The following is a 23,838-nucleotide window of genomic DNA, read 5'->3' on the forward strand; positions in this document are numbered from 1 at the left end:
TGTTGATTGCACATTAGTTGAAAACTCAACCAAATGTCAATCAAAACAAGACTGCCCAGCAGGATGAGTCTGACCACCTGTCTGCAACAGGACAACCCCACTGGTTACATCATTCCACCTGTCAAAACACACACACAAATCAACATTTGAAATCAACCAAGGGCACATCCTGTAGCTTGGATAGGAACATCAACCCCATTCAGTCACTCCTGGGTTCTATCATTAACCATCCCTCCACACTGTCCTTAGGCCCGTTGACTCCCCTTCATGAACTGTCAAATGAAAAGCCCAGGGAGAAGGAGGGATCAGTTTGGGATTGAGCCTCAACTCACTGGGCACATATCAAGTCAACGCTAATTCCACGTAATTTAATTGAAACAACGTTGATTCAACCAGTGCGCCCAGTGGGAAGGGTCAGTCACATTACATTTGTATGACTGTGGAAATTAAAGAAGCCAAAATCACATTTGAAATGTATGGATTCTGTTTTCTTTGGATTGATGGCATGACATGGGAAGTTTTCAGGATATTGGAAGCATGATAAAAAAAGACAAGACTGATGTTATGATTTATTGAATATATTGGCATGTGACAGTTGCCTGTTTCACAGTGACAAGGGAGAAAGTAGATGCATTACACAGGTCAAGTCATGCTCCAGTTTGAAAGAGAACCTTGAATGGCTCAATCAAGATGCCATTTTGTATACTGTACTATTTAATGTAATGCAAAAGTATGGAGATATTTTCATCACTTAGAATACTTCTGAATATATGCCTCCAATATCTGCGGATGTCTATGGCTATGTCCTGTGTGTTCATTTCTCTGGTCTACTCATGTTGTAAGACTGCAATATACATTTCAATACATACTGCAATGTTCTGCTTCCTGAGTGAACTTCTTCATAAATGATTACCCATAGTATTTAACAGGAATAAATTAGTTGAAATGGGTGTGCTGGTTTCTTTTCTTTTTTTACATTACAGTTGTAGGTTTCCCAACCAAACTAACATCGTAAGATAAAAAATGATCAGGTATAAAATCATCTCCAAGCCCTCCAAATGGAGGAAATGAGTGCATGTCAGTGTGCTGTTGTCTATTAGCACTTTCAGAAATACACCACAACAAAGCTGTGACATCATGGAAGTGTAATAGGGTATATATATATATATATATATACTGTCCACGTTTCCTTGTCGAGTTTGGTTTATAGTTCATCTATAACACTCTGATAAAGTAGATGAAGATATACAAGATGGCACTTCTACAATACAATAATCAATACTTCTATATTATTTTCCTCTACTTATCACCTTGTTGGGATATATTACAAATTACTAAAGGAACATCTTCAACGATCTGCTTTGCTGTACAGCAGCAGCAGTTCATGGAAAACATTATGAAACTTGCATTGGATAGAAAATTAAAACAGTTGGGTCCACAAGCTCAGGAGGCGGAGGGATACATCTCACTCAGGTCTGGCTAGTTCATTTACTCCAACTGGGAGACCTCGTGGAAGTATGCGCCAAGCATCTTGATGCCCTGGATGTAGTTTGTCCTGAAAGTAAACCATAGACATATATTCATATACATTTACATACAGTGCATTCGGAAAGTATTCAGACCCTTCCCTTTTTCGACATTGTTCAATTACAGCCTTATTTTAAAATTGATTAAATCATTTTTTTCCATTAATCTACACAAAATAATGACAAAGCGAAAACAGGTTTTGAAATTCATGCAAATGTATCAAAAATAAAACACAGAAATGCCTTATTTACATAAGTATTCAGACCCTTTGCTACGAGACTTGAAATTGAGCTCAGCTACATCCTGTTTCCATTGAACATATTTGAGATGTTTCTACAATTTAATTGGAGTCCACCTGTGGTAAATTCAATTGATTGGACATGATTTGGAAAGGCACACATCTGTCTATATAAGGTCCCACAGTTGACAGGGCATGTCAGAGCAAAAATCAAGCCAAGACCACGCATGACTAGCTTCGGGACAAGTTTCTGAATGTCCTTGTGGCCCAGCAAAAGCCAGGACTTGAACCCGATCAAACATATCTGGAGAGACCTGAAAGTAGCTGTGCAGCGACGCTCCCCATCCAACCTGTCAGAGCTCGAGAGGATCTGCAGAGAAGAATGGGTGAAACTCCCAAATACAGGTGTGCCAAGTTTGTAGCGTAGAAGAAGACTTGAGTTTGTGGTCGTTGCCAAAGGTGATTCAACAAAGTACTGAGTAAAGGGTCTGAATACTTGTGATTTCAGTTTTTTATTTTTAATACTTTAAATGTCAACTTGTTTTTGCTTCCTCATTATGGGGTATTGTGTGTAGATTGCGGATTTAAAAAAATCAATTTTGGAATAAGACTAACATAAAACGTGGAAAAAGTCAAGGGGTGTGAATACTTTCCGAATGTACTGTAGACGTGTAACATCATTGAATTAAACAACAAGATGTACATTAAGACTCCATCGAGAAGCTAATAATAATGTGGGTGCTTATATTTGTCATATTTCACATGTGCAAGTGTGTATTCAATGCATGTGTGAAATGGAAATGTGTTTTTTTGCATATCTCAAGTCCCCGAGACACGCCATTATCGCAGTCCCATGCATCCAGACAGCGTATAGATAAAAAGACAACCGTGGCAGCCTACCTGTTGAGTTTCTCATTCTGTGAATGTGCTCCGTCGTCAGACGAGCCCATGGGCAGCAGCATGACGTTACGGCCGGTGGCTTCCTGGAAGGTCAGCGTGACGGGGATGCTGCCGCCTTCCCGTGTCAGGTCAGGCTCCACACCAAACACTATGTGGAAAAAAGGAGAGAACAAGACATTATTGCTCAAAAATGTTATAAATATTTAAGGTAGACCAGTGTTGTGTGCGCATGTCTGTGTGCGTGTGTCTGAGTGAGAGGGTTTGCCGGTGTATCCACACACCTGTCTTCATGGCCTTTCTCCCAGCCATGTAATGGGGATGGTTGAAGTCAGACACCCAGGCCTTGGCCCCATGGCCCATGTACACCTTGAGCTTGTTGGGACTCTCCAGCTCAGCAAACTTCTTCTCCAGGTGGCCAATAACCTTGATAGGATTATACATACATTTCTAAATATATGTTTCCACATTCATATTAAAGTCTCATTGAGATCAAAAATATTATATGAACAGTAATGAAAAGGACAGACAGTCAGAATGCTATCAGGGCTGTCTGTGTATGGCATTTACTGTATTACAGGCTAATAGAGCAGTGGTTCCCAACCAGGGGTACTAGGAACCTTGGGGGTACTTAGCCTATGCACAGAGGGTACTTCAGAAGACTCCTGAGACCATTGGCCTTCTGGTAAAATGCACATTATGGGGTACTTCAGGGGTACTCCGGACGGAACAAAATTCAGGTGGTGGTACAGTAACCTAAAAAAAGGTTGGGAACCACTAATAGATGGACCTAATGTTTGAGAGTGAATTTAAATGTAAGGAATGGACCAGTGGTGGGGGATGCTTGTTCACTACTATTTCATCCAAAAGTCTAGAACATGCAATGTGCTTATTCGATAACACCTTTAATTAAGTTATCTAAATACCTGATCCTAGTCCTGTATTTAAAGAATTCAACTTATTACTGAGCCGACCTTTAACACTCTTCATATGTCAGCCTAACATGTTGAGGTGTTAGGATTTGAGGTAGGGGAATGGATCCCAGACCTGCCCTTAAAAGAGTAAGGCCGGAAATGATCTAAAAACCTGAGTTGAGTTCTACCTAAATTCTAGAGGTTTCTACCTGTTTCTCCACCATTTTGGGGTCCATGTCCGGGACCAGGCGGATGGAGAACTTGCCGATGACCTTGCGGGGAATGACGGTCTTAGCACCTCCGTCGGAGAAGGCCCCCTCTATGCCGTGCAGGGAGAGGGAGGGGTACCTCCAGCGGTGCATCAGGATAGCCTCCTGCAGACGAGGGTCAGAGGAGAGAGCAAAGGACAATATGAACCAGAGAACATTTAGCCTCCTGCAGACGAGGGTCAGAGGAGAGAGCAAAGGACAATATGAACCAGAGAACATTGGGAATTAATCACTTAAATTGACTGAGAATCAACCAGTATTACTTTTAAAACTAGTTGGTAATTTTAGACATTGGCCCTGTTTGAACACTTCAGAAATGCATTCGTAAGCAGTGAGATCAAGGTTACCACCCTATTACTTCAACCAATGCAACCAATTAAGATCAGTGATTGATTAAAGGGAGGTAGGAAAGAACGAAGGTCTCTTCATTTTTGAAGTATTTGAACATAACCCTCCATACCTTGGTGTCGTGTAGGAGCTTCCCAGCTCCAACGTCCTTGGCATACTCCACCATGTCAAAGTCGATCTTCTGGTACAGTTTCTTTTCCTCGTCTGTGACCTTGGCCACATCTTCATACATCCCCGGGACCAGGATCTTCCCCTTCTTGTCCACCAGTGAGCCTGAAGGAGGAGACACCAGGGTCAGGTTTCACGATTGCACGCAACAGAATACATTTCACAATGAAAAACTAAAATGAGTCGCGCCGAGTTTCAGTCCTTTTGTTTGGTGCATTATGAACACGATGACGCAGAGATATCATATGCCCTGTCCAGAAACAACCCCCCCAAGCCCCTACAAAACCCCCTAGGCACTTGTATAGATTTCATTCTAGGATTTTGTTTGATTCTATTGAAGGGCTACAATGCTGTTGCATATACCCATCCAATTATTTCATACCTATATCCTTATATATCTCTATGATAATACTATTCCAGCACATCAGCACACCTGATTCAACTTACCCATCAGTGCGATGAGGTCGGTCATGGCTTCATGGACAGAGCCCCCAAACACCCCAGAATGGAGGTCCTTGTCACAGCACGCCATCTGACAAAACAAGAAGGTTTGAAGCCGGGCTATGATCCATGCACAGTTTGTGGTAAATGCACCCTCTAGATTTGTCTGACTCTGGGTTTCCAAAACTCCGTCCTCAGGACCCCAAGTGGAGCATGTTTGGTTTTTGCCCTAGCACTACTCTGCAGATTCAAATAATCAACTAATCATCAAGCTTCGATAATTTGAATCAGCTGTGTAGTTAGGGCAAAAAACAAAACGTGCATAGAGTTTGTGAAACAATGGTCTAACTTTATGGCTTCACCACAATGACAATCACAGTTTTTTTTTGTGGGAAGAGAGCCCTCTAGCTAACTCTATGGCCTCACCTCAATGAAGAAGTAGCAGATCCCCCTCAGTCCATAGGTGATGCAGGGCTTGGTTTTGCCCAGCCAATAATTGTCTGAGATGCACACGTAATCCACGTCCTTCAGGAAGGTGTCTTTGCGGGCGAACACCAGATCGTCCAGGCCCTCTGAGCCTGATTCCTCCATGCCCTCGAAGCAGAACTTGATGTTGATGGGAAGCTCCTGTTTCCATGAGAGAGGTATGAATGAGAATCTCAGCAGGCAAAATATGGCACATAATCTTAAAGACGCTATTTTCTGGCTGTAAATGTTGTTGAGAAGACGTCACATAACCAGATTACAACCAACTGGTCTCTGCTGAAGTGCTTTGAATGGCTAGTCATGGCTCACATCAAAAGCATCCTCCCGGATACCCTAGACCCACTCCAATTTGCATACCGCCCAAACAGAGCCACAGATGACGCAATCTCAATCACACTCCACACTGCCCTTTCCCACCTGGACAAAAGGAACATGTATGCAAGAATTTCAATGAATACAGATCAGCGTAGTGCTCAAAGGTCATCACTAAGCTAAGGACCGTGGGACTAAATGGGCCACCTCCAGGTGGTAGGGGTAGGCAACAACACGTCTGCCACGCTGATCCTCAACACTGGGGCCGCCCAGGGGTGTGTACTTAGTCCCCTCCTGTACTCCCTGTTCATCCACGACTGCGTGGCCAAACACGACACCAACGCCATCATTAACTGATTAGCTGATCGTGGACTTCAGGAAAAGGTGGGCTGAACAGCCCCCCATTAACATCAACGGGTTGAGTTTAAGGGACCACAACCACATCATGTTCCAAACACACCAGTCGTGAAGAGGGCATGACAAAGCCTATTACCCCTCAGGAGGCTGAAAAGATTTGGCATGGGTCCCCAGATCCTCAAAAAGTTCTACAGCTGCACCATTGAGAGCATCCTGGTCAGTTGCATCATCGCCTGGTATGGAAACTGCTTGGCATCTAACCGTAAGGCGCAACAGAGGGTAGTACGTACGGCCCAGTACATCACTGGGGCCAAGCTTCCTGCCATCAGGACCTATATAATAGGCGGTGTCAGAGGAAACCCCATAAAATTGTCAGAGACTCACCCAAGTCATAGACTATTCTCTCTGCTACCGCACAGCAAGCAGTATTGGAGCATCAAGTCTAGGACCAAAAGGCTCCTTAACAACTTCTACCCCCAAGCCATAATACTGCTGAACAATTAATTAAAATGGCCACTGGACTATTACATTGACCCCCCCATTTGTTTGTACAGTGCTGCTACTCGCTGTTTATTATCTACGAATTCTCATGTCACTCCTACCTACATGTATTTTTTACTTTTGTTTATTTCGTAAATATTTTCTCAACTCTTCTTGAACTGCACTGTTGGTTAAGGGCTTGTATAAGTAAGCATTTCACGGTAAGGTCTACACTTGTTGCATTCGGTGCATGTGACAAAGTTTGATTTGATACATACAGGTAGATCTATTCACCACATACTATTCAAGACACTAAATGAATGTACCTGGCAGGCTGACAAAAGACTACTTCAACTTCTAAAGCACCGTCAGTCCTGTGTTTAACTTTGACAAATGGAGATCAATCATTCAATTAAATTACATTTATATAGCTCCAGCTTTCAAGCATCAGTGTCAAAGTGCTTCCAGTAACCTAGCCCACACCCCCCAAAAAAAACTATCTAGAGGAGGAATAAAGAGGGGAAGCCCATCCTCCTCTGGCTGTACCTCCATGATTACGATGTCAGTGAGCTAGTATAAGACATAGGTCAGCTCAATCATTAAACGCTGATGATAGGAGATAAAGATTACTTGAGGACCTTTGGACGGCCATGCTGCTGACAACACTGATGTGATCGACTGTAATCAAGATGAAAAGTCTTAAAGCGAAGAGGCTTTTTACCCTGTAGCTGACATCTCAACACCAAGTCCTTTAAACCTTGCCTGTTATTAGTTGCCTAACCAAGAAAAGGGCACCTGTACAAAAACTGTTTTGAAAACACAATACCATGGGGTTCTCTCTGTCCTGGGCTAGCTTCAGTGAGTGCTACTTATCAAGTCGTGGTGCTGTGTCTTACCTGTTGGATCTTCTGGTAGCCCTCGATACAGTTGAACCAGGCCAACACTGGACCTTTGTCGTCTGTTGAGCCTCGGCCATAGAGCTTCCCTGCAGGGGATTAAGTTGCTGATTATGTTTTTATGATGAGGATCATGATGATGATGATGATGGACTACATTATCTGCAAGCCATAGGTGTTTTAGTAAAAATAAAAATAAATCTAAAGCGTGAATGACTAAAACCATAAGAACATTTTGAAATTATAATGATCATATAATGATCATATAATATCATCTTGGAAAACTCTTGCAGCCTTTAGTCATTCAAACGAGATATCATTATAGACTAGGGCGGTATAAAGATTTTTTTCATTGTCATACCATCCTACTCTCATCCTGGGATTTATCGTATTACCGGTTTACCATGCGCTAAAAACGCAAGAAAAGCCCATTGGCCTCTATTCCCAGAATGCTACCAAATTAGCACAAATGTAGGAGAGTTCAAATGGTTATTCCATCAAACTTCCAATTATTAGAATAGTACACAAACGCAGAACATCCAGGTTTAGGGTCAGTGTCCCAAGCCCGCGAACAGGAATGTTCCAAGTTCAGACAGAAGGGGGAATCAGATCGCTATGATCGCCAGGAACTTTAGTTTTGGTTTATATTTTCATTTGTTGCGCTACTAGTACTGCCTGATGATGTTAAAGAGGCAGCTACAGTAGTTGGATGATATTAACATCTTCAGTTTTATTTCATTAAATGTATTTTAATTAAATCTGGGTGCTTACGTCACCTACTAACACCCTGGTACTACTGATAGCTCCCGTTCTCCTTACTCATGTGTAGAAGTCCATAATGTTAAATAAATAAAGCATCCCAAGGTTAATGCTATAGGTATTGTTATAAGGGAGTGTGAAGCTATCGAAACATGTAACAGTTTTATCGTTGTTATTTATATAGTTTTACAGAGTGATAAAAACTATTGCTGTTGCTAGCTAGCATGTCTTTCTGAGCTGCCGATGTATGCTCGTGTTGCATTATGGGAAATGTAGTTTTAGCTCTAAGGTCTGAATGGGATGAATGCAATTTTCAGTTGTAGCTTGTTTGCATTACAGTGTTTTTGTACATGAGTTGTATTGTAATACTGTCAACACTGAAAGCACCAAGCAATGTATTGGAGATGTGAGACAGGATATGTGTTTTACTTTTCTTCATGCTCCTCTAGAGAACAACTTGTCAGATGGTGCATTGAAGACTGATGTATTCCTGCCCTTTCGTAATACCATTGCAGATCTACATAGAAGGCCAAAAAGACAGCCTTGGTGTCGCTCTTCATTTCTTGGTTCTTCTGTGGTACATATAAAGACCGCTTTTCAAACTAATAGCGAAATCACAGACACTGTTGTCTAAATGTTAACGAGCAAAAAACAAACATAACTAATTGCAAAGACCGGCAAAACCAGCTATAAAGTTACACAAGCGTGGCTAGTAGATACCGAATTGGTGAGAGTGGACATTTACAAGCAAAAGTGAACGAGAGACATTGTAAAAATTAACAAAGTTGTGATGCATCCTTTTCTGAAGGAACAGCAGCACGTGTACATGGAACAGAGGGGAGAATAAAGGTGGGGATAGTAGGAAGCACAGGCCAAAAATTGCAACTGTACAGATAACTCATCCAGAGCTCTTTGACTTCTGAAGAAAGCCATAAGATATGATGGCAAACATTTAGTAGTGAAATGCATACAAGTGTAACGTCATCACTTCATGTGCGCTGCACAACAGAGACTCACTGATCGATATACAACACGATGGACTCACCAGCTCTTGCCTTCTCCTTCTGAAAATAGCACAAACACATGACTGGCTCAACTGTTCTGTGGAACTAAGGTAAGCGGCATAATGTAAGAGGTGAAGTGAACACTGTCGGTTTTATCTCCTAATATATTGCACAAGTTGACTGCAGGTATTAAGTAGCTACAAATATTAAAATGTATGGCTTTTTCCAAATGCCCCGGTATACACGGAATAACACCCAAGCCTATTATAGACCAATAAAAGACATTGAAAAAAATGCTACTTAAAAAGGAAAAAAATAAATCAGTACTAGCTTCCCTGTGAAACATATCAAGAGTCAAAAGAAGGAAATTAGGTAATCAAAGGGGGAGACGGTTTGATTTATGAGTGGTGAAGAGAATATAGCAACAGTCAGGTGACTGTCACAAGATAACAAGTAACGACCTGTCAGCATGAAAGGAAAATGCTGCTGACACATCTCTGCATGACACACTGAAACCAGACTAGAGACAAGACTAAAACCAGACTAGACTAAATATACAGTGCCTTCAGAAAGAATTCATACCCCTTGACTTATTCCAAATTGATTAAATTGTCGTTTTTTTCCACACCCATAATACCCCATCAATGAAAACACATTTATAGAAATGTTTGCACATTTATTGAAAATGTAATCTCATTTACAGGTTCTCATCAAGGCTTTGCATGTATTTTGCTCCATTCATTTTTCCCTCCATTTATACCATTCCCCCAGTCCCTCCCTAGTCCTTGCCGGTGACAAGCATCCTCAGAATGATCCTGCCACCACCATGCTTCACGGTAGGGATGTTGTTAGACGGGTGATGAGCCGTGTCTGTTTTTTTTCCAGACATAACGGTTTACATTCAGGCCAAAGTTTCATTTTTGTCTTGGCAGACCACAAACTTCTGCTTTATGATCTCAGTCCTTCACGTGCCTTTTTGAAAACTACAGGCATGCTGTCATGTGCCCTTTTCTCAGGAGTGGCTTCTGTCTGGCCACTCTCTCATAAAGCTCAGATTAGTGAAGTGCTGGATAGACTGTTGTCCTTCTGGCAAGTCCTCGCATCTCAGCCAAGACACTCTGTAGTTCTGTCAGTGGTCATCGGGTTCTTTGTCACCTCCCTGACCAAGGTCCTTCTTGACCAGTTGCTCAGTTTGGTCGGACGGCCAGTTCCAGGCAGCGTCTGGGTAGTTCCATTTTTTTGTTTTTGTTTTAATTTCCAATGAAGGGGACCACTGTACTCTTGGAAACTTCCACCACTCTAGAAATGGTTTTACACCTCATAAATACCTCATCAAAACGCTCTCTCTGAGATTGACAGAGTTCGTTGGACTTCATGGTATAGTTTCTGCTCTGACATGCAGTGTCAACTGTGGGACCTTTTACAAACAGGTGTGTTTCTTTCTAAATCATCTCCAAACAATTTTATTGGCCACAGGTGGACTCCAATCAATCGTAGCGACATCAAGAAAAAACAAACCCCAAAAAACAGGTGGGGACATTGATGGGCAAGACTTGATGGTAACGAGACTGTTTCTAGTAAGGGATATATTTTAGAGACAGGTGATTGCTGGACCATTGAGAAAAGTTCCTTATCAAACACTCATTTGATCCAATCATTATAAACCCATTTTAATGCAAGTGACCCTGAAAACAGTCTAGACTACCACACATGTAATCTGTAGTTTGGAGTTTAGGTTCATTAGTGCAGACATTGAAAAACTTGCAACTAACCAAGAAACAGAGCATTCGGAAAGTATTCAGACCCATTGACTTTGTCCACATTTTGTTACATTACAGCCTTATTCTAAAATTTATAAAATTATTATTTTTCCTTCAATCTACACAGAATATCCCACAATGACAAAGCAAAAAGAAGTTTAGACATTTTTGCTAATTTATTAAAAATAAAAAGTACTCAGAACCTTTGCTATGAGACTTGGAATTGAGCTCATGTGCTGCCTGTTTCTATTGATCACCCTTGAGATGTTTGTACAACCTCATTCATGTCCACCTGTGGTAAATTCTATTGATTGGAAAGGGACACACCTTTCTATAGGTCCGACAGCTGAAACTGCATATCAGAGCAAAAACCAAGCCATGAGGTCGAAGGAATTGTCCGTAGAGCTCCGAGATAGGATTGTGTTGAGGCACAGAGCTAGGTAAGGGTACCAAATAATTTCTTCAGAATTGAAGATCCACGAGAACACAGTGGTCTCCATCATTCTTAAAAATGGAAGAAGTTTGGAACCACCAAGACTCTTCCTATAGCTGTCCGCCCGGCCAAACTGAGAAATCGGGGGGGCTTGGTCAGGTATGTGAACCAAGAACCCAATGGTCACTCAGAGAGCTCTAGAGTTCCTCTGTGGAGATAGGAGAACCTTCCAGAAGGACAACCATCTATGCAGCACTCCACCAATCAGGCCTTTATGTAGAGTGGCCATACAGAAGCCACTCCTCAGTAAAAAGGCACCTAAAGGACTCTGACCATGAGAAGCAAGATTCTCTGGTCTGATAAAACCAAGATTGAACTCGTTGTCTTGAATGCCAAGCTTCACGTCTGGAGGAAACCTAGCACCATCCCTATGGTGGGATGTTTTTCAGCGGCAGGGACTGGGAGACTAGTCAGGATCGAGGGAAAGAGGAATGGAGTACAGAGAGATCCTTGATGAAAACCTGCTTCAGAGTGCTCAGGACCCCGGACTGGGGCGAAGGTTCATATATTTTTTAAACAATTTTTGCTTTGTCATTATTGGGTATTGTGTGTTGATTGATGAGGATTTTTTTAAATTCCATTTTAGAATAACGTAATGTTCTTGGTAACGTAACAAAATGTGTAAAAAGTCAATGGGTCTGAATACTTTCCAAATGCACTGTATGCCCTGGACTATTGGCTATGTCTAAAGGGCTTATGACCATGATACCACAATCATTTATGGGCATGCCACACCTTTATAGCTCTTTACACCTTGAATACAGTGTTCTGTAGCTTTCGTAGACTAGCAGCGAAATGGTTAAAGGAGTGCCACATACAACTGCAGTCTGCTAGCAGATTAGATTTTTTATTCAGTAGTCATGGAGCATGATGCCATGTAGAAATGGTTTTAGATAAAAAGGAATAAAAGACAAAAACAATGGATAAGAACCAACAGAAATTAAAACAAGAACCAACAGAAATTGTGAAACCTATAAGCAATGTTCCCTATATTTTTTTCGGGACTGAGTAAGTTTCAAGTCTGCAGAGTTTGCAACTTGAATGGCGTGAAAATTCTGTGCAACTTCCAGCGCATTTACTGTGAACACTGAGGCTGTAACTGCTTAAAGTTACAGTTATAACAGTGGCCAAGTAGGCTACTGTGGTTATTTGATCATGTTGGCCTACCATAAAAAAAAATTTGGAGAACATGCATCCCATAACATTTTAACATGGAAATGTGTGGTGTTCAATGTTTATTATTTTTATTTTACCTTTATTTAACTTAGCAGGTCAGTTAAGAACAAATTCTTATTTTCAATGACAGCCTAGGAACAATGGGTTAACTGCCTTGTTCAGGGGCAGAATGACGAATTTGTTCCTTGTCAGCTCGGGATTTCAAACTTGCAACCTTTCGGTTACTAGCCCAACACTAACCACTAGGCTACCCTGCCGCCCCGGGGTAGGCCTACATTCCATGAGACTTAAAAAACATGTAGGGATTGACAACCTGTTTATCCACTCAGGCAAGGTAACTGAAAATGTTGTGTTGTTTGAAGCAAGAAACTACTTTACAAAATAAAATTCCTGAATTATTCCTATATCATTATTACATAGAATCAGAAAAATTATGCTACCCTCTGCCTATTGGCTACTTAGCTTAATCAAGCCTGTAGGAAGTAACCACTCCACTATTGCTGACTAGAAATTAGCTATAACTGGGCTAATAACGCTACATGCAGTTCTTGCTTTGACCTCAAAACAAGCGCATCTACTCATGACCACTCATGCTATAAAAACAGTCCAGTTCAAAGTGAATGGCACAAATCCATATATGGCAAAGGTCTATTTGCATATAGGATACTGCAGCTCTGATTGGTTATGGCACACTGGTCTGTGTAGAGTATGGGCCTGAGTCGTGCCTGTCAAAGCAATAGAATCCTACTCCAATGCTCTCTGCCTACAAGAAAATATCTTACCTAATTCATTGTTTGGGTATGTTTCATTGAAAGTGGCTAATGTTGCGTTGATTAGATCACAATTCGCACAGTAGAGGGAATTGTTGATAGTGTTAACTAAAGGCGAAAACTTTAGATGTTCAATCTCATGCTTCCCTGCAAGGGCTGACATTTCTACTGCACAGCAGTCCCAGGGGAGCTGCACGCGTGAACACTGCCTAGAAGTTAGTAAGTTACACTGTTGATACAAAGAGTAAGAAGTAACCTAAATTGCACAAGCCAATGCAAATCATACTTCCCCAAAAGGAGAACAACGCTGAAACATCAAAGTCCAAATCTCAACACTGGCATGGATTTTGATGTTTCAGCATTGTTCTGTTTTTTGTGCTTTGGAATAGCTACTCTCACCATCTTTCTCCACCAGAGTGAAGGGCTCCGTGTCCCAGCCGTCATCGATGGCAGCTGGCTGGACATCCAGGTGGCCGTAGATGCACACAGTCTTCTTACCCGGGTCGGAGCCCAAAGAACCCAGGATGATGGGTGGCAAGGGGATCTCCTCTCCGGAGGGAAGCTGAGGGGGCAAAAATGAAAAGGTCTCATTCAATGGTCTAAAAATCCATCTTTTCCTCTTCTCGCCATTGCACTGACATTAAATAAATTACCAGGTGAAAGATGAAGAGGAGGAGACAGACTTTCAAGCAACAGATACAGCAAACCAGTTGAAGGAGATCAAGGGGGTCTGAGCCGGCCAGAGGATCGGCAGCAGTGTTCTTTCCTGGAAGCCTTTCATGCTCCACAAGGAAGAAGAGGACTAAGTTTGGAAAGACTAGGGTATATTAAATACAATGAAAGTAAAGGGAGCAGATGCATTTCAACTCAAAATGTTATGTACAGTTTGACTGCTGAATAGGCTGGTGTTGACACAATCTATGCAGACAATGTAGCTGGGCAACAAGTACCGATTGATAAAACGTTATCAACACATTTAAAATACAAGGAAGACCAGGTAGCCCTGAAGTGCAGGACTAATGCATGATAAATATGCTACATGGCCAAAAGTATGTGGATACCTGCTCGTCAAACATCTCATTCCAAAATGATGGCCATTAATATGGAGTTAGTCCCCCCTTTGCTGCTATAACAGCCTTCACTTTTCTGGGAAGGCTTTTCCCTAGATGTTGGAACATTGCCACAAGGGCATTAGTGAGGTCGGGCATTGATGTTGGGCGACTAGGCCTGGGTCGCTGTCGGAATTCCAATTCATCCCAAAGATGTTTGATGGGGTTGAGGTCAGTAGTCTGTTCAGGCCAGTCAAGTTCTTCCACACCAATCTCAACAAACCATTTCGGTATGGACCTCACTTTGTGCAAGGGGGCATTGTCATGCTGAAACAGGAAAGGATCTTCCCAAAACTGTTGTCACAAAGTTGGAAGCACAGAATCATCTAGAATGTCATTGTATGCTGTAGCGTTAAGATTTTCCTTCACTCTCAACCGCACCTGCTGTCTCCAATTCTGAAAGCTCGACTATGAAAAGCCAACTGACATTTACTGCTGAGGTGCTGACCTGTTGCACCCTCTACAACCACTGTGATTATTATTATTTGACCCTGCTGGTCATCTATGAACATTTGAACATATTGGCCATGTACTGTTATAATCTCCACCCGGCACAGCCAGAAGAGGACTGGCCACCCCTCAGAGCCTGGTTCCTCTCAGGTTTCTTCATAGGGAGTTTTCCTAGCCACCGTGCTTCTACAGCTGCATTTCTTGCTGTTTGGTGTTTTAGGCTTAGTTTCTGTATAGCACTGTGACATCGGCTGATGTAAAAAGCACTTTATAAATACATTTGATTAATTGAGTGATTGGAACCAAGGGGCCTAGCCCGAAACATAAAAAATTGCCCCAGGAAAAGTATTTCTCCTCCACCAAACTTTAGAGTTGGCACCAATGTTCCCTCTAAGCTGCCAAGCAGAGCGCATGAGAAATATCTGCCCACAGAGAGAAGCACAAGCTTGAACTTCACTCAACTTTCTAGAGTTTTCCCTGTTAGTTAACATTATCAATGTTTCCGAGTCAATCCAATATTAGCCACTTTCAATGCAACATAATGAAACAAAGCAAACTATTCAAGAGATTATGTTGTTGGCAGAGCACATAGGAGTAGGATTCTATTGCACGTGACTGAGCCCGTAGTCTACACAGACCGGTGTGACATAGCCAATCAGAGATGCAGTTGGCCTATGCAAATAGACTATTGCCATATACAGTGCCTTCGGAAAATATTCAGACCCCTTGAGTTTTCCACATTTTGATAGGTTACAGCCTTATTCTAAAATGGATTAAATAAAAAAGCCTCAGCAATCTACACACGATAACTCATAATGACAAAGCGAAAAGGTTTAGACATTTTTGCAAATTTATAAAATAAAAAAACAAATACATTTACATAAGTATTCAGACCCTTTGCCATAAGACTCAGAATTGAGCTCTGGAGAAACCAGTTTCCATTCATCATTCTTGACATGTTTCTACAATCTATTTGAAGTGCACCTGTGGCAAACTCAATTGACTGGACATGATTTGAAAAGGCACACACCTGTCTATATAAGGTCCCACAGTTGACAGTGCATGTCAGAGCAAAAGCCAAGCCATGACGTCGAGGGAATTGGCCATAGAGCTCAGAGACAGGGTTGAGTCAAGGCACAGATACCAAAACATTTCTATAGCATTGAAGGTCTCCAAGAACACAGTGGCTTCCACCACTCTTAAATGGAAGAAGTTTGGAACTAGAGCTGGCTGCCCGGTCAAACTGAGCAATCAGGGGGAGAAGGGCCTTGGTCAGGGAGATGGGAGAACCTTCAAGAAGGACAACCATCTATGCAGCACTCCACCAATTAGGCCTTTATGGTAGTGGCCAGACGGAAGCCATTCCTCAGTAAAAAAGGTACATGACAGACCAGCTGGAGTTTACCAAAAGGCACCTAAAGGACTCTCAGACCATGAGAAACAAGATTCTCTGGTCTGATAAAACCAAGATTCAACTCTATGGCCTGAATGCTAAGCGTCACGTCTGGAGGAAACCTGCCACCATCCCTACGGTGAAGCATGGTGGTGGCAGCATCATCCTGTGGAGGTGTTTTTCAGCGGCAGAGACTGGAAGACTAGTCAGGATCGAGGCAAAGGTGAATGGAGTAAAGTACAGAGATCCTTGATGAAAGCACTCAGGACCTCCGACTGGGGCGAAGGTTCACCTTTCAACAGGACAACAAAGCACATAGCCAAGACAACGCCGGAGTCGCATCGGGACAAGTCTCTGAATGTCTGAGTGGCCCAGCCAGAGCCCGATCTGACATCTCTGGAGACTTGAAAGTAGCTGTAAAGCAACGCTCCCCATCCAACCTGACATAGCTTGAGAGGATTTGCAGAGAAGAATGGCAGAAACTCCCTAAATAAAAGTGTGCCAAGCTTGTAGCGTCAAACCCAAGACCCAAGGCTGTAATTGCTGCCAAAGGTGCTTCAACAAAGTACTGAGTAAAGGGTCTGAATACTTATGTAAATGTGATACATTTTACATTTGTAAACATTTGCTAAAATGTCTAAACTTGTTTTGCTTTGTCATTATGGGGTACTGTGTGAAGATTGATGAGGGGGTAAAAAACTAATAAATTTTCTAATAAGGCTGTGATCTAACAAAATTAGGAAAAAGTCAAGTGGTCTGAATACTTTCAGAAGGCACTATATGGATCTGTGTAATTTACTTTGAACTGGACTGTGTTTACAGCTGTGGCCGTGATTAGATGCACTTGTTTTGAGATCAAAGCAAGAGATGCATGTAGCCACGTGTGCACATTGTTCATATCCTTTGCTATTTAGTGAGTTAGTAGCCCAGTTATAGATAATTTGTAGTCAGCAATAGGGGAGTGATTACTTACCACAAGAGCACAAAACATGCACATTTATCTTTGAAAAGTGAGTCAGGTAAATAACTGTCTTAAAGCGGCAGTGTTGTATTTTGAGACAGGCTTGAATAAGCTAAGTAGCCAATAGGGAGAGAGTAGCATAATGTGTCTGATTCCCTGTAATAATGGTATGGGAATAATAAAGCATTTTATTTGTAGTGGTTTCTTGCATCAAACAACATTTTCAGTCATAAACAGGTTAATGTCCTACATTGAACACCACACATTGGCTGCTACTGTAGGCTGAATGATGGAAATAGTTATTCTATGTTAAAATGTTATGGAATGCATTTTTCGCCATCGCTTTTCATTGTAGGCCACTATTGTAGGCATACATTATGATCAAATAGCTACTTGGCCACTGTTATAGCTGTAACTTTAAGCAGGTACAGCCTCAGTGTTCACAGTAAATGCACTGGAAGTTGTACAGAATGTTTGCAGACAGCAGATCTGAAATTTGATCAGTGGCAAAAATGTAGGGAATATTGGTTGGCACTATGCAGTTGGGCAGATAGCGTTCTCCTGGCATCCGCCAAACCCAGATTTGTCTGTCGGACTGCCAGATGGTGAACCATGATTCATCGCTGCAGAGAACACGTTTCCACTGCTACGGAGTCCAATGGAGGCAAGGTTTACACCTTTCCAGCCGACGCTTGGCATTGCGCATGGTGATCTCAGGCTTGTGTGCGGCTGCTCTGCCATGGAAATCCATTTCATGAAGCTCCCAACAAATAGTTATTGTGCTGATGTTGCTTCCAGAGGCAGTTTGGAACTCGGTAGTGAGTGTTGCAATCAAGAACAGACGTTTTTTTACACGCTACTTGCTTTAGCATTCGGCGGTCCCATTCTGTGACTTCACGGCTGAACCGCTGTTGCTCCTAGATGTTTTTACTTCACAATAACGGCACTTACAGTTGACCGGGGCAGCTCTAGCAGGGCAGAAATTTGACAAACTGACTTGTTAGAAAGGTGGCATCCTACGACAGTGCCACGTTAAAAGTCACTGAGCTCTTCAGTAAGACCATTATACTGCCAATGTTTGAGGCGATGGTGATTTTAAAACAGAGTTTAATGGCTGTGATATGAGAGAACTGAGGATGGATCAACAACATTGTAGTTACTCCAGAAAACTAACCTAAATGACAGAGTGAAAAAAAGGAAGAAAGTACAGAATAAAAATATTCTGAAACATGCATCCTGTTTGCAATAAGGCACTTAAGAGAAAATGCTACAAATGTTGCAAAGACAGTTACTTTTTGTCCTGAAAACAAAGCCTTAGGTTTGGTGCAAATCCAACACAACACCCCTCTTCATATTTTCAAGCACGGTGGTGGCTACATCATGTTATGGGTATGCTTGTCATCGGCATGGACTAGGGAATTTGTGTGATAAAAACTAACAGAAGAGAGCTAAGAAAACCTGTTTGTCTGTTTTCTGACAGACACTGGAAGACAAAATTAACCTTTCAGCCGGACAATAACCTAAAACACAAGGCCGAATATATGGGTTCCCGAGTGGTGCAGTGGTCTAAGGCACTGCATCTCAGTGCTTGAGGCATCACTACAAACACCCTGGTTTGAATCTACAACTGTCCGTGATTGGGAGTCCCATATGGAGGCGCACAATTGGCCCAGCGTTGTCCGTGTTTGGCCGGTGTAGGCCATCATTATAGATAAGAATTTGTTCTTAACTGACTTGCCTAGTTAAATAAAGGTTACATTTAAAAATATATATATTTACACTGGAGTTGCTTACCAAGACGACATTGAATGTTTCTGAGTGGCCTAGTTACAGTTATGAAGTAAATCGGCTTGAAAATATATGGCAAGACTGTCTAGCAATGATCAACAACCAACTTGACAGAGCTTGAAGAATTTAAAAAATAATAAATGTGCAAATACTGTACAATCCAGGTGTGCAAAGCGCTTAAGAGACTTACCCAGAAAGACTCAAAGCTGTAATCGGTGCCAAAGTATGTATTGACTCATGGGTGTGAGATATTTCTGTATTTCATTTTCAATACATTCTTTAACATTTCTAAATACACTTTCACTTTGTCATTATGGTGTAAGTGAATGTCGATGGGTGAGATGATATATATTTAAGTCATTTTGAATTCAGACTTTAACACAACATGTGGAATAAGTCATGGGTATGAATAGTTTATTGTGGCACACAGTGCAAAGTCCTACCTTCTGTTTTCCAATGTCCACCATCTCCACTGTGCCCCCCAGCTTCTCAATGTCCTTGGCTGCCATCTCCATCATCTTCTTGATCTCCCCGCGCTTCTCTGGCCAGGCAGACACACTCTGCACAGCCACCCATTGGGCAAGACGCTAGAGGCAGAGTAGAGCGAGTAAAGAGTGTTTTTTAAATGTAGGATATTTATTTTGAATTGTTCAACATTGTTTCTTTGGCAACAAGTATTTGTCATGCCAATAAAAAAAAATGCCTTTTCAATTGAGAGGCTTTGAAGCAAATTTCATACTCACTCAGTTCATGTTCAATAATCAAGTTTCATAGTTCTAGGTCGTCTTTTTAAATAAGGAGTCAATTTGTTTTCAGCACTTTTATTTATATGACTTAGCAAATAATCTTGTTGCAATACACATCATATCGATTCCTAAGTATAGTGATAATATTGTATTGTGAGGTTCCTAGCAATTCCCAGCCCTATACTTGTTCTTCAAGTTTATGAATAGGAAAACCCACAAACACATTACTTGGTTCTTGTGGCAAGGAAGTGAAGTCTGAGGCACTAAACCTAATACCCTACAGTGGTGTGGTGTCCTATCTTATGTTCTGGTGTTGTTTTTGCTACCATGTCAGTTCTTGCTACTCGTGATCTAAAGGGGTTGGAGAAGTGAAAGCAATAGCCTGCCATGACCAGGCTAAGATTTGACTCTGTTCTTATCAAGTCCTTCTAAATCTGAAGTTTAAGAAATTAAATAATTTAATATCATTTGAGATTCACATGCAAAGTAATGTTCGTCAAAACATTAATATGGCTAGTCCCAAATGCATGAATCAACTCAGTCAAGTCGCAGATAGTAAAACATGACTAAATGCATTATCATAATTCAAGTAATGAGAAAAGGCTACCTCAATGTACAGCTCCTGGTGTTCGTCCACATATTTAAAAAGTGCTGGAAGATGAGCCATGATGAGCTGAAGAGTTTGCTGGAGTCTAAGAGCTGTTGGGACAGACAGACTAACGTTACTTTGGACTACGAACTGACAGGGAGCAATGCACATGCCTCAACTATCTACTGTAACATGTTATCGACCATTAGCTCCTCCCAAACTGCTGACTGTGACACCAGAAGTACGTTAGTTGTGACCGCATGATATTATCGCCGAAACCCTGAACATTACAAATAACAAAGTAACAGTCAACTTGTAGCCAATAGTTTTTTTTTTATAGCAACATAGTTTAAACCTTTTTGGAACAGATTCTAAACCTGTTGCTGGGAATGTGATGGTCAGCAAACAGAGGCAAGTCACCCTCAGCTAGCTACTGTACTTAGCTAACGTTAGTTATCTACAGTAGCTAAATTAGTAACGTTACTGTATCTAACGTTAGCACGATGCTTTCAGGGTAAGAAAAAGTAATGCACCAATAAAGCTAGCTACAAAACACAATAACAAGCCAATTTAGCTAGCTACATTGGTTAGCCAGCTAGCTAGCAAACACTGGCAAGTTTAGCTTACTATTTAACATGTCAGTAGAGCAAGCTAAATGAGCTCCGAAATATATTGTGAAATATGACTACAACTGTGTTGCAAAGACATTTCAGAAAATGACAGTCATCACCATCGGGCACTTTTGCTTACTCACTGTAGAAAAAGATTGTGCTGCGCTTCTTCCTCTCAGGGGTGTATTAAATGAGGGGATTCGATTAATCTGTCCCGGGCGCCCATGTAGGCGTGCTTTGCACCGGGTGAAGGTTGATTGGGATTCGCTTTGGAACCGGGCTGCCTCGCGGGCGTGAGCTCGGGGTGCTCTGTTCAAAGCCCACGGCTCCAAACAAAAATGACGTAATTAACCACGATGAGTAATGAGTATGATTATGTTATAAAAACGCTTTATCTGCATTCACAATGAAAATTAAGAAAGATTTTTTTGGGAAAATATATATTTCTGGGCGAAGCACCAAACTGCCTTGTAGACAACATGACCTGGGCGAAGCACCAAACTGCCTGGTAGACAACATGACCTGGGCGAAGCACCAAACTAGCTTGTAGACAACATGACCTGCGCAAATTACTGTTCAATTTGAGAAGAGCACTCCTCCCTCACCGCTTTTGCCCGTTCACGTCATGGGCCATAAACCGGTACCTAGCGGCTCCGCAAAATCCAATTTGCTTAGTGTCTTGTTTGGCACACTTTGTACAAAATAATAAAATGCAGTACTACAGGATATTTCTTAACGTAGGTATTTTTTTTAGCTAGCTATAACTGGCATGTTCACGTATCACCGACCAGGATCAAACTGCCCATAACCTAACCATTTGGGTGGTCTTAACCAATCATCGCACAGTATGATATGGTGGTAGAATGCATCCAATTACAATTCAGTATGTTTACACATGAATATTACACTTAGTAGTTGAAACAGTTGCAAACTAAAACTAATATTTCTGTTGGACAAATTCAGGGAGGTCCCTCCCCGTTTCGTTCCGTTTGCTTTCTTTTAAGAAACGTTTTGCAACAGAATCGGCATAATGAATATGTCCCTGGCCTATGTTTTCTAGATTTCCACAACGTGAGATTGGCCGTGTTCGATAGCATCAAACCCATGATTTATCTTGGTTAAATTGTGACTGATTGACTGATTTACAAATAAGAATTAGTCATTATTTATGATACAAGGTGCTTTGTAGAAGAGTTTGTTGGCGGTTTGTTCCCGTGTGGTGCAGTGATCTAAGGCACTGCATCTCAGTGCTAGTGTCACTACAGACCCTGGTTCAATTCTGGGCTGTATTACAACTGGCCATGATTGGGAGTTCCATGGGTAGTGCACAATTGGCCCAATGTCGCCCGGGTTAGCGTTTGGCCGGGATAGGCCGTCATTGTAAATAAGAATTTGTTCTTAACTGACTAGCCTAGTTAAATAAAGGTTAAATAAAAATGTTTAATAAAAAGGCGGCTGCAACGTCGAACAAGCCCATTCTCTTTCGGTCGGAACAAGACCCAGCCATCTGGGAATTTTTTCCCCAGAAATAAAACAAATACAGTGCCTTGCGAAAGTATTCGGCCCCCTTGAACTTTGCGACCTTTTGCCACATTTCAGGCTTCAAACATAAAGATATTAAACTGTATTTTTTTGTGAAGAATCAACAACAAGTGGGACACAATCATGAAGTGGAACGACATTTATTGGATATTTCAAACTTTTTTAACATATCAAAAACTGAAAAATTGGGCGTGCAAAATTATTCAGCCCCCTTAAGTCAATACTTTGTAGCGCCACCTTTTACTGCGATTACAGCTGTAAGTCGCTTGGGGTATGTCTCTATCAGTTTTGCACATCGAGAGACTGAATTTTTTTCCCATTCCTCCTTGCAAAACAGCTCGAGCTCAGTGAGGTTGGATGGAGAGCATTTGTGAACAGCAGTTTTCAGTTCTTTCCACAGATTCTCGATTGGATTCAGGTCTGGACTTTGACTTGGCCATTCTAACACCTGGATATGTTTATTTTTGAACCATTCCATTGTAGATTTTTCTTTATGTTTTGGATCATTGTCTTGTTGGAAGACAAATCTCCGTCCCAGTCTCAGGTCTTTTGCAGACTCCATCAGGTTTTCTTCCAGAATGGTCCTGTATTTGGCTCCATCCATCTTCCCATCAATTTTAACCATCTTCCCTGTCCCTGCTGAAGAAAAGCAGGCCCAAACCATGATGCTGCCACCACTATGTTTGACAGTGGGCATGGTGTGTTCAGGGTGATGAGCTGTGTTGCTTTTACGCCAAACATAACGTTTTGCATTGTTGCCAAAAAGTTCAATTTTGGCTTCATCTGACCAGAGCACCTTCTTCCACATGTTTGGTGTGTCTCCCAGGTGGCTGGGAAGGTGGCTTGTGGCAAACTTTAAACGACACTTTTTATGGATATGTTTAAGAAATGGCTTTCTTCTCGCCACTCTTCCATAAAGGCCAGATTTGTGCAATATACGACTGATTGTTGTCCTATGGACAGAGTCTCCCACCTCAGCTGTAGATCTCTGCAGTTCATCCAGAGTGATCATGGGCCTCTTGGCTGCATCTCTGATCAGTCTTCTCCTTGTATGAGCTGAAAGTTTAGAGGGACGCCCAGGTCTTGGTAGATTTGCAGTGGTCTGATACTCCTTCCATTTCAATATTATCGCTTGCACAGTGCTCCTTGGGATGTTTAAAGCTTGGGAAATCTTTTTGTATCCAAATCCGGCTTTTAACTTCTTCACAACAGTATCTCGGACCTGCCTGGTGTGTTCCTTGTTCTTCATTATGCTCTCTGCGCTTTTAACGGACCTCTGAGACTATCACAGTGCAGGTGCATTTATACGGAGACTTGATTACACACAGGTGGATTGTATTTATCATCATTAGTC

At 41.8% G+C, this 23,838-nt stretch overlaps 1 protein-coding gene across 2 annotated transcripts; it reads right to left on the reverse strand.

Annotated features, from left to right (window-relative positions):
• Window positions 1–556: 556 nt before the first annotated feature.
• Window positions 557–21,238, reverse strand: LOC110496332 (cytosolic non-specific dipeptidase). Of its 2 annotated transcripts, XM_036952902.1 has the most exons (12): window positions 21,086–21,238; window positions 20,350–20,441; window positions 19,440–19,583; window positions 13,695–13,857; window positions 7,334–7,422; window positions 5,229–5,429; window positions 4,809–4,893; window positions 4,306–4,466; window positions 3,786–3,950; window positions 2,947–3,088; window positions 2,666–2,813; window positions 557–1,555 (listed from the first exon to the last, which is right to left on the reverse strand). In XM_036952902.1, exons 2-12 carry the CDS (start codon window positions 20,407–20,409, stop codon window positions 1,489–1,491), a joined length of 1,425 nt encoding a protein of 474 aa, XP_036808797.1. In that variant the 5' UTR covers window positions 20,410–20,441; window positions 21,086–21,238; the 3' UTR covers window positions 557–1,488. The 2 variants fall into 2 exon arrangements, with proteins under 2 accessions (XP_036808797.1, XP_036808796.1); XM_036952901.1 differs by lacking the exon at window positions 21,086–21,238 and having other exon boundaries at window positions 20,350–20,534.
• Window positions 21,239–23,838: the final 2,600 nt, after the last annotated feature.

The sequence above is a fragment of the Oncorhynchus mykiss genome, chromosome 18, assembly GCF_013265735.2.
Source record: "Oncorhynchus mykiss isolate Arlee chromosome 18, USDA_OmykA_1.1, whole genome shotgun sequence".
Classification (NCBI taxonomy): domain Eukaryota; kingdom Metazoa; phylum Chordata; class Actinopteri; order Salmoniformes; family Salmonidae; genus Oncorhynchus; species Oncorhynchus mykiss.

Excerpts from the sequence above, each read along its gene's own strand:
- LOC110496332 (XM_036952901.1), bottom strand. The coding sequence starts at position 20,502 with ATGTGCATTGCTCCCTGTCAGTTCGTAGTCCAAAGTAACGTTAGTCTG. Across the intron at positions 5,430-7,333 it reads GCTACCAGAAGATCCAACAG|GAGCTTCCCATCAACATCAA; the intron begins GTAAGACACAGC and ends TCATGGAAACAG. Across the intron at positions 1,556-2,665 it reads CAGAATGAGAAACTCAACAG|GACAAACTACATCCAGGGCA; the intron begins GTAGGCTGCCAC and ends GTTTACTTTCAG.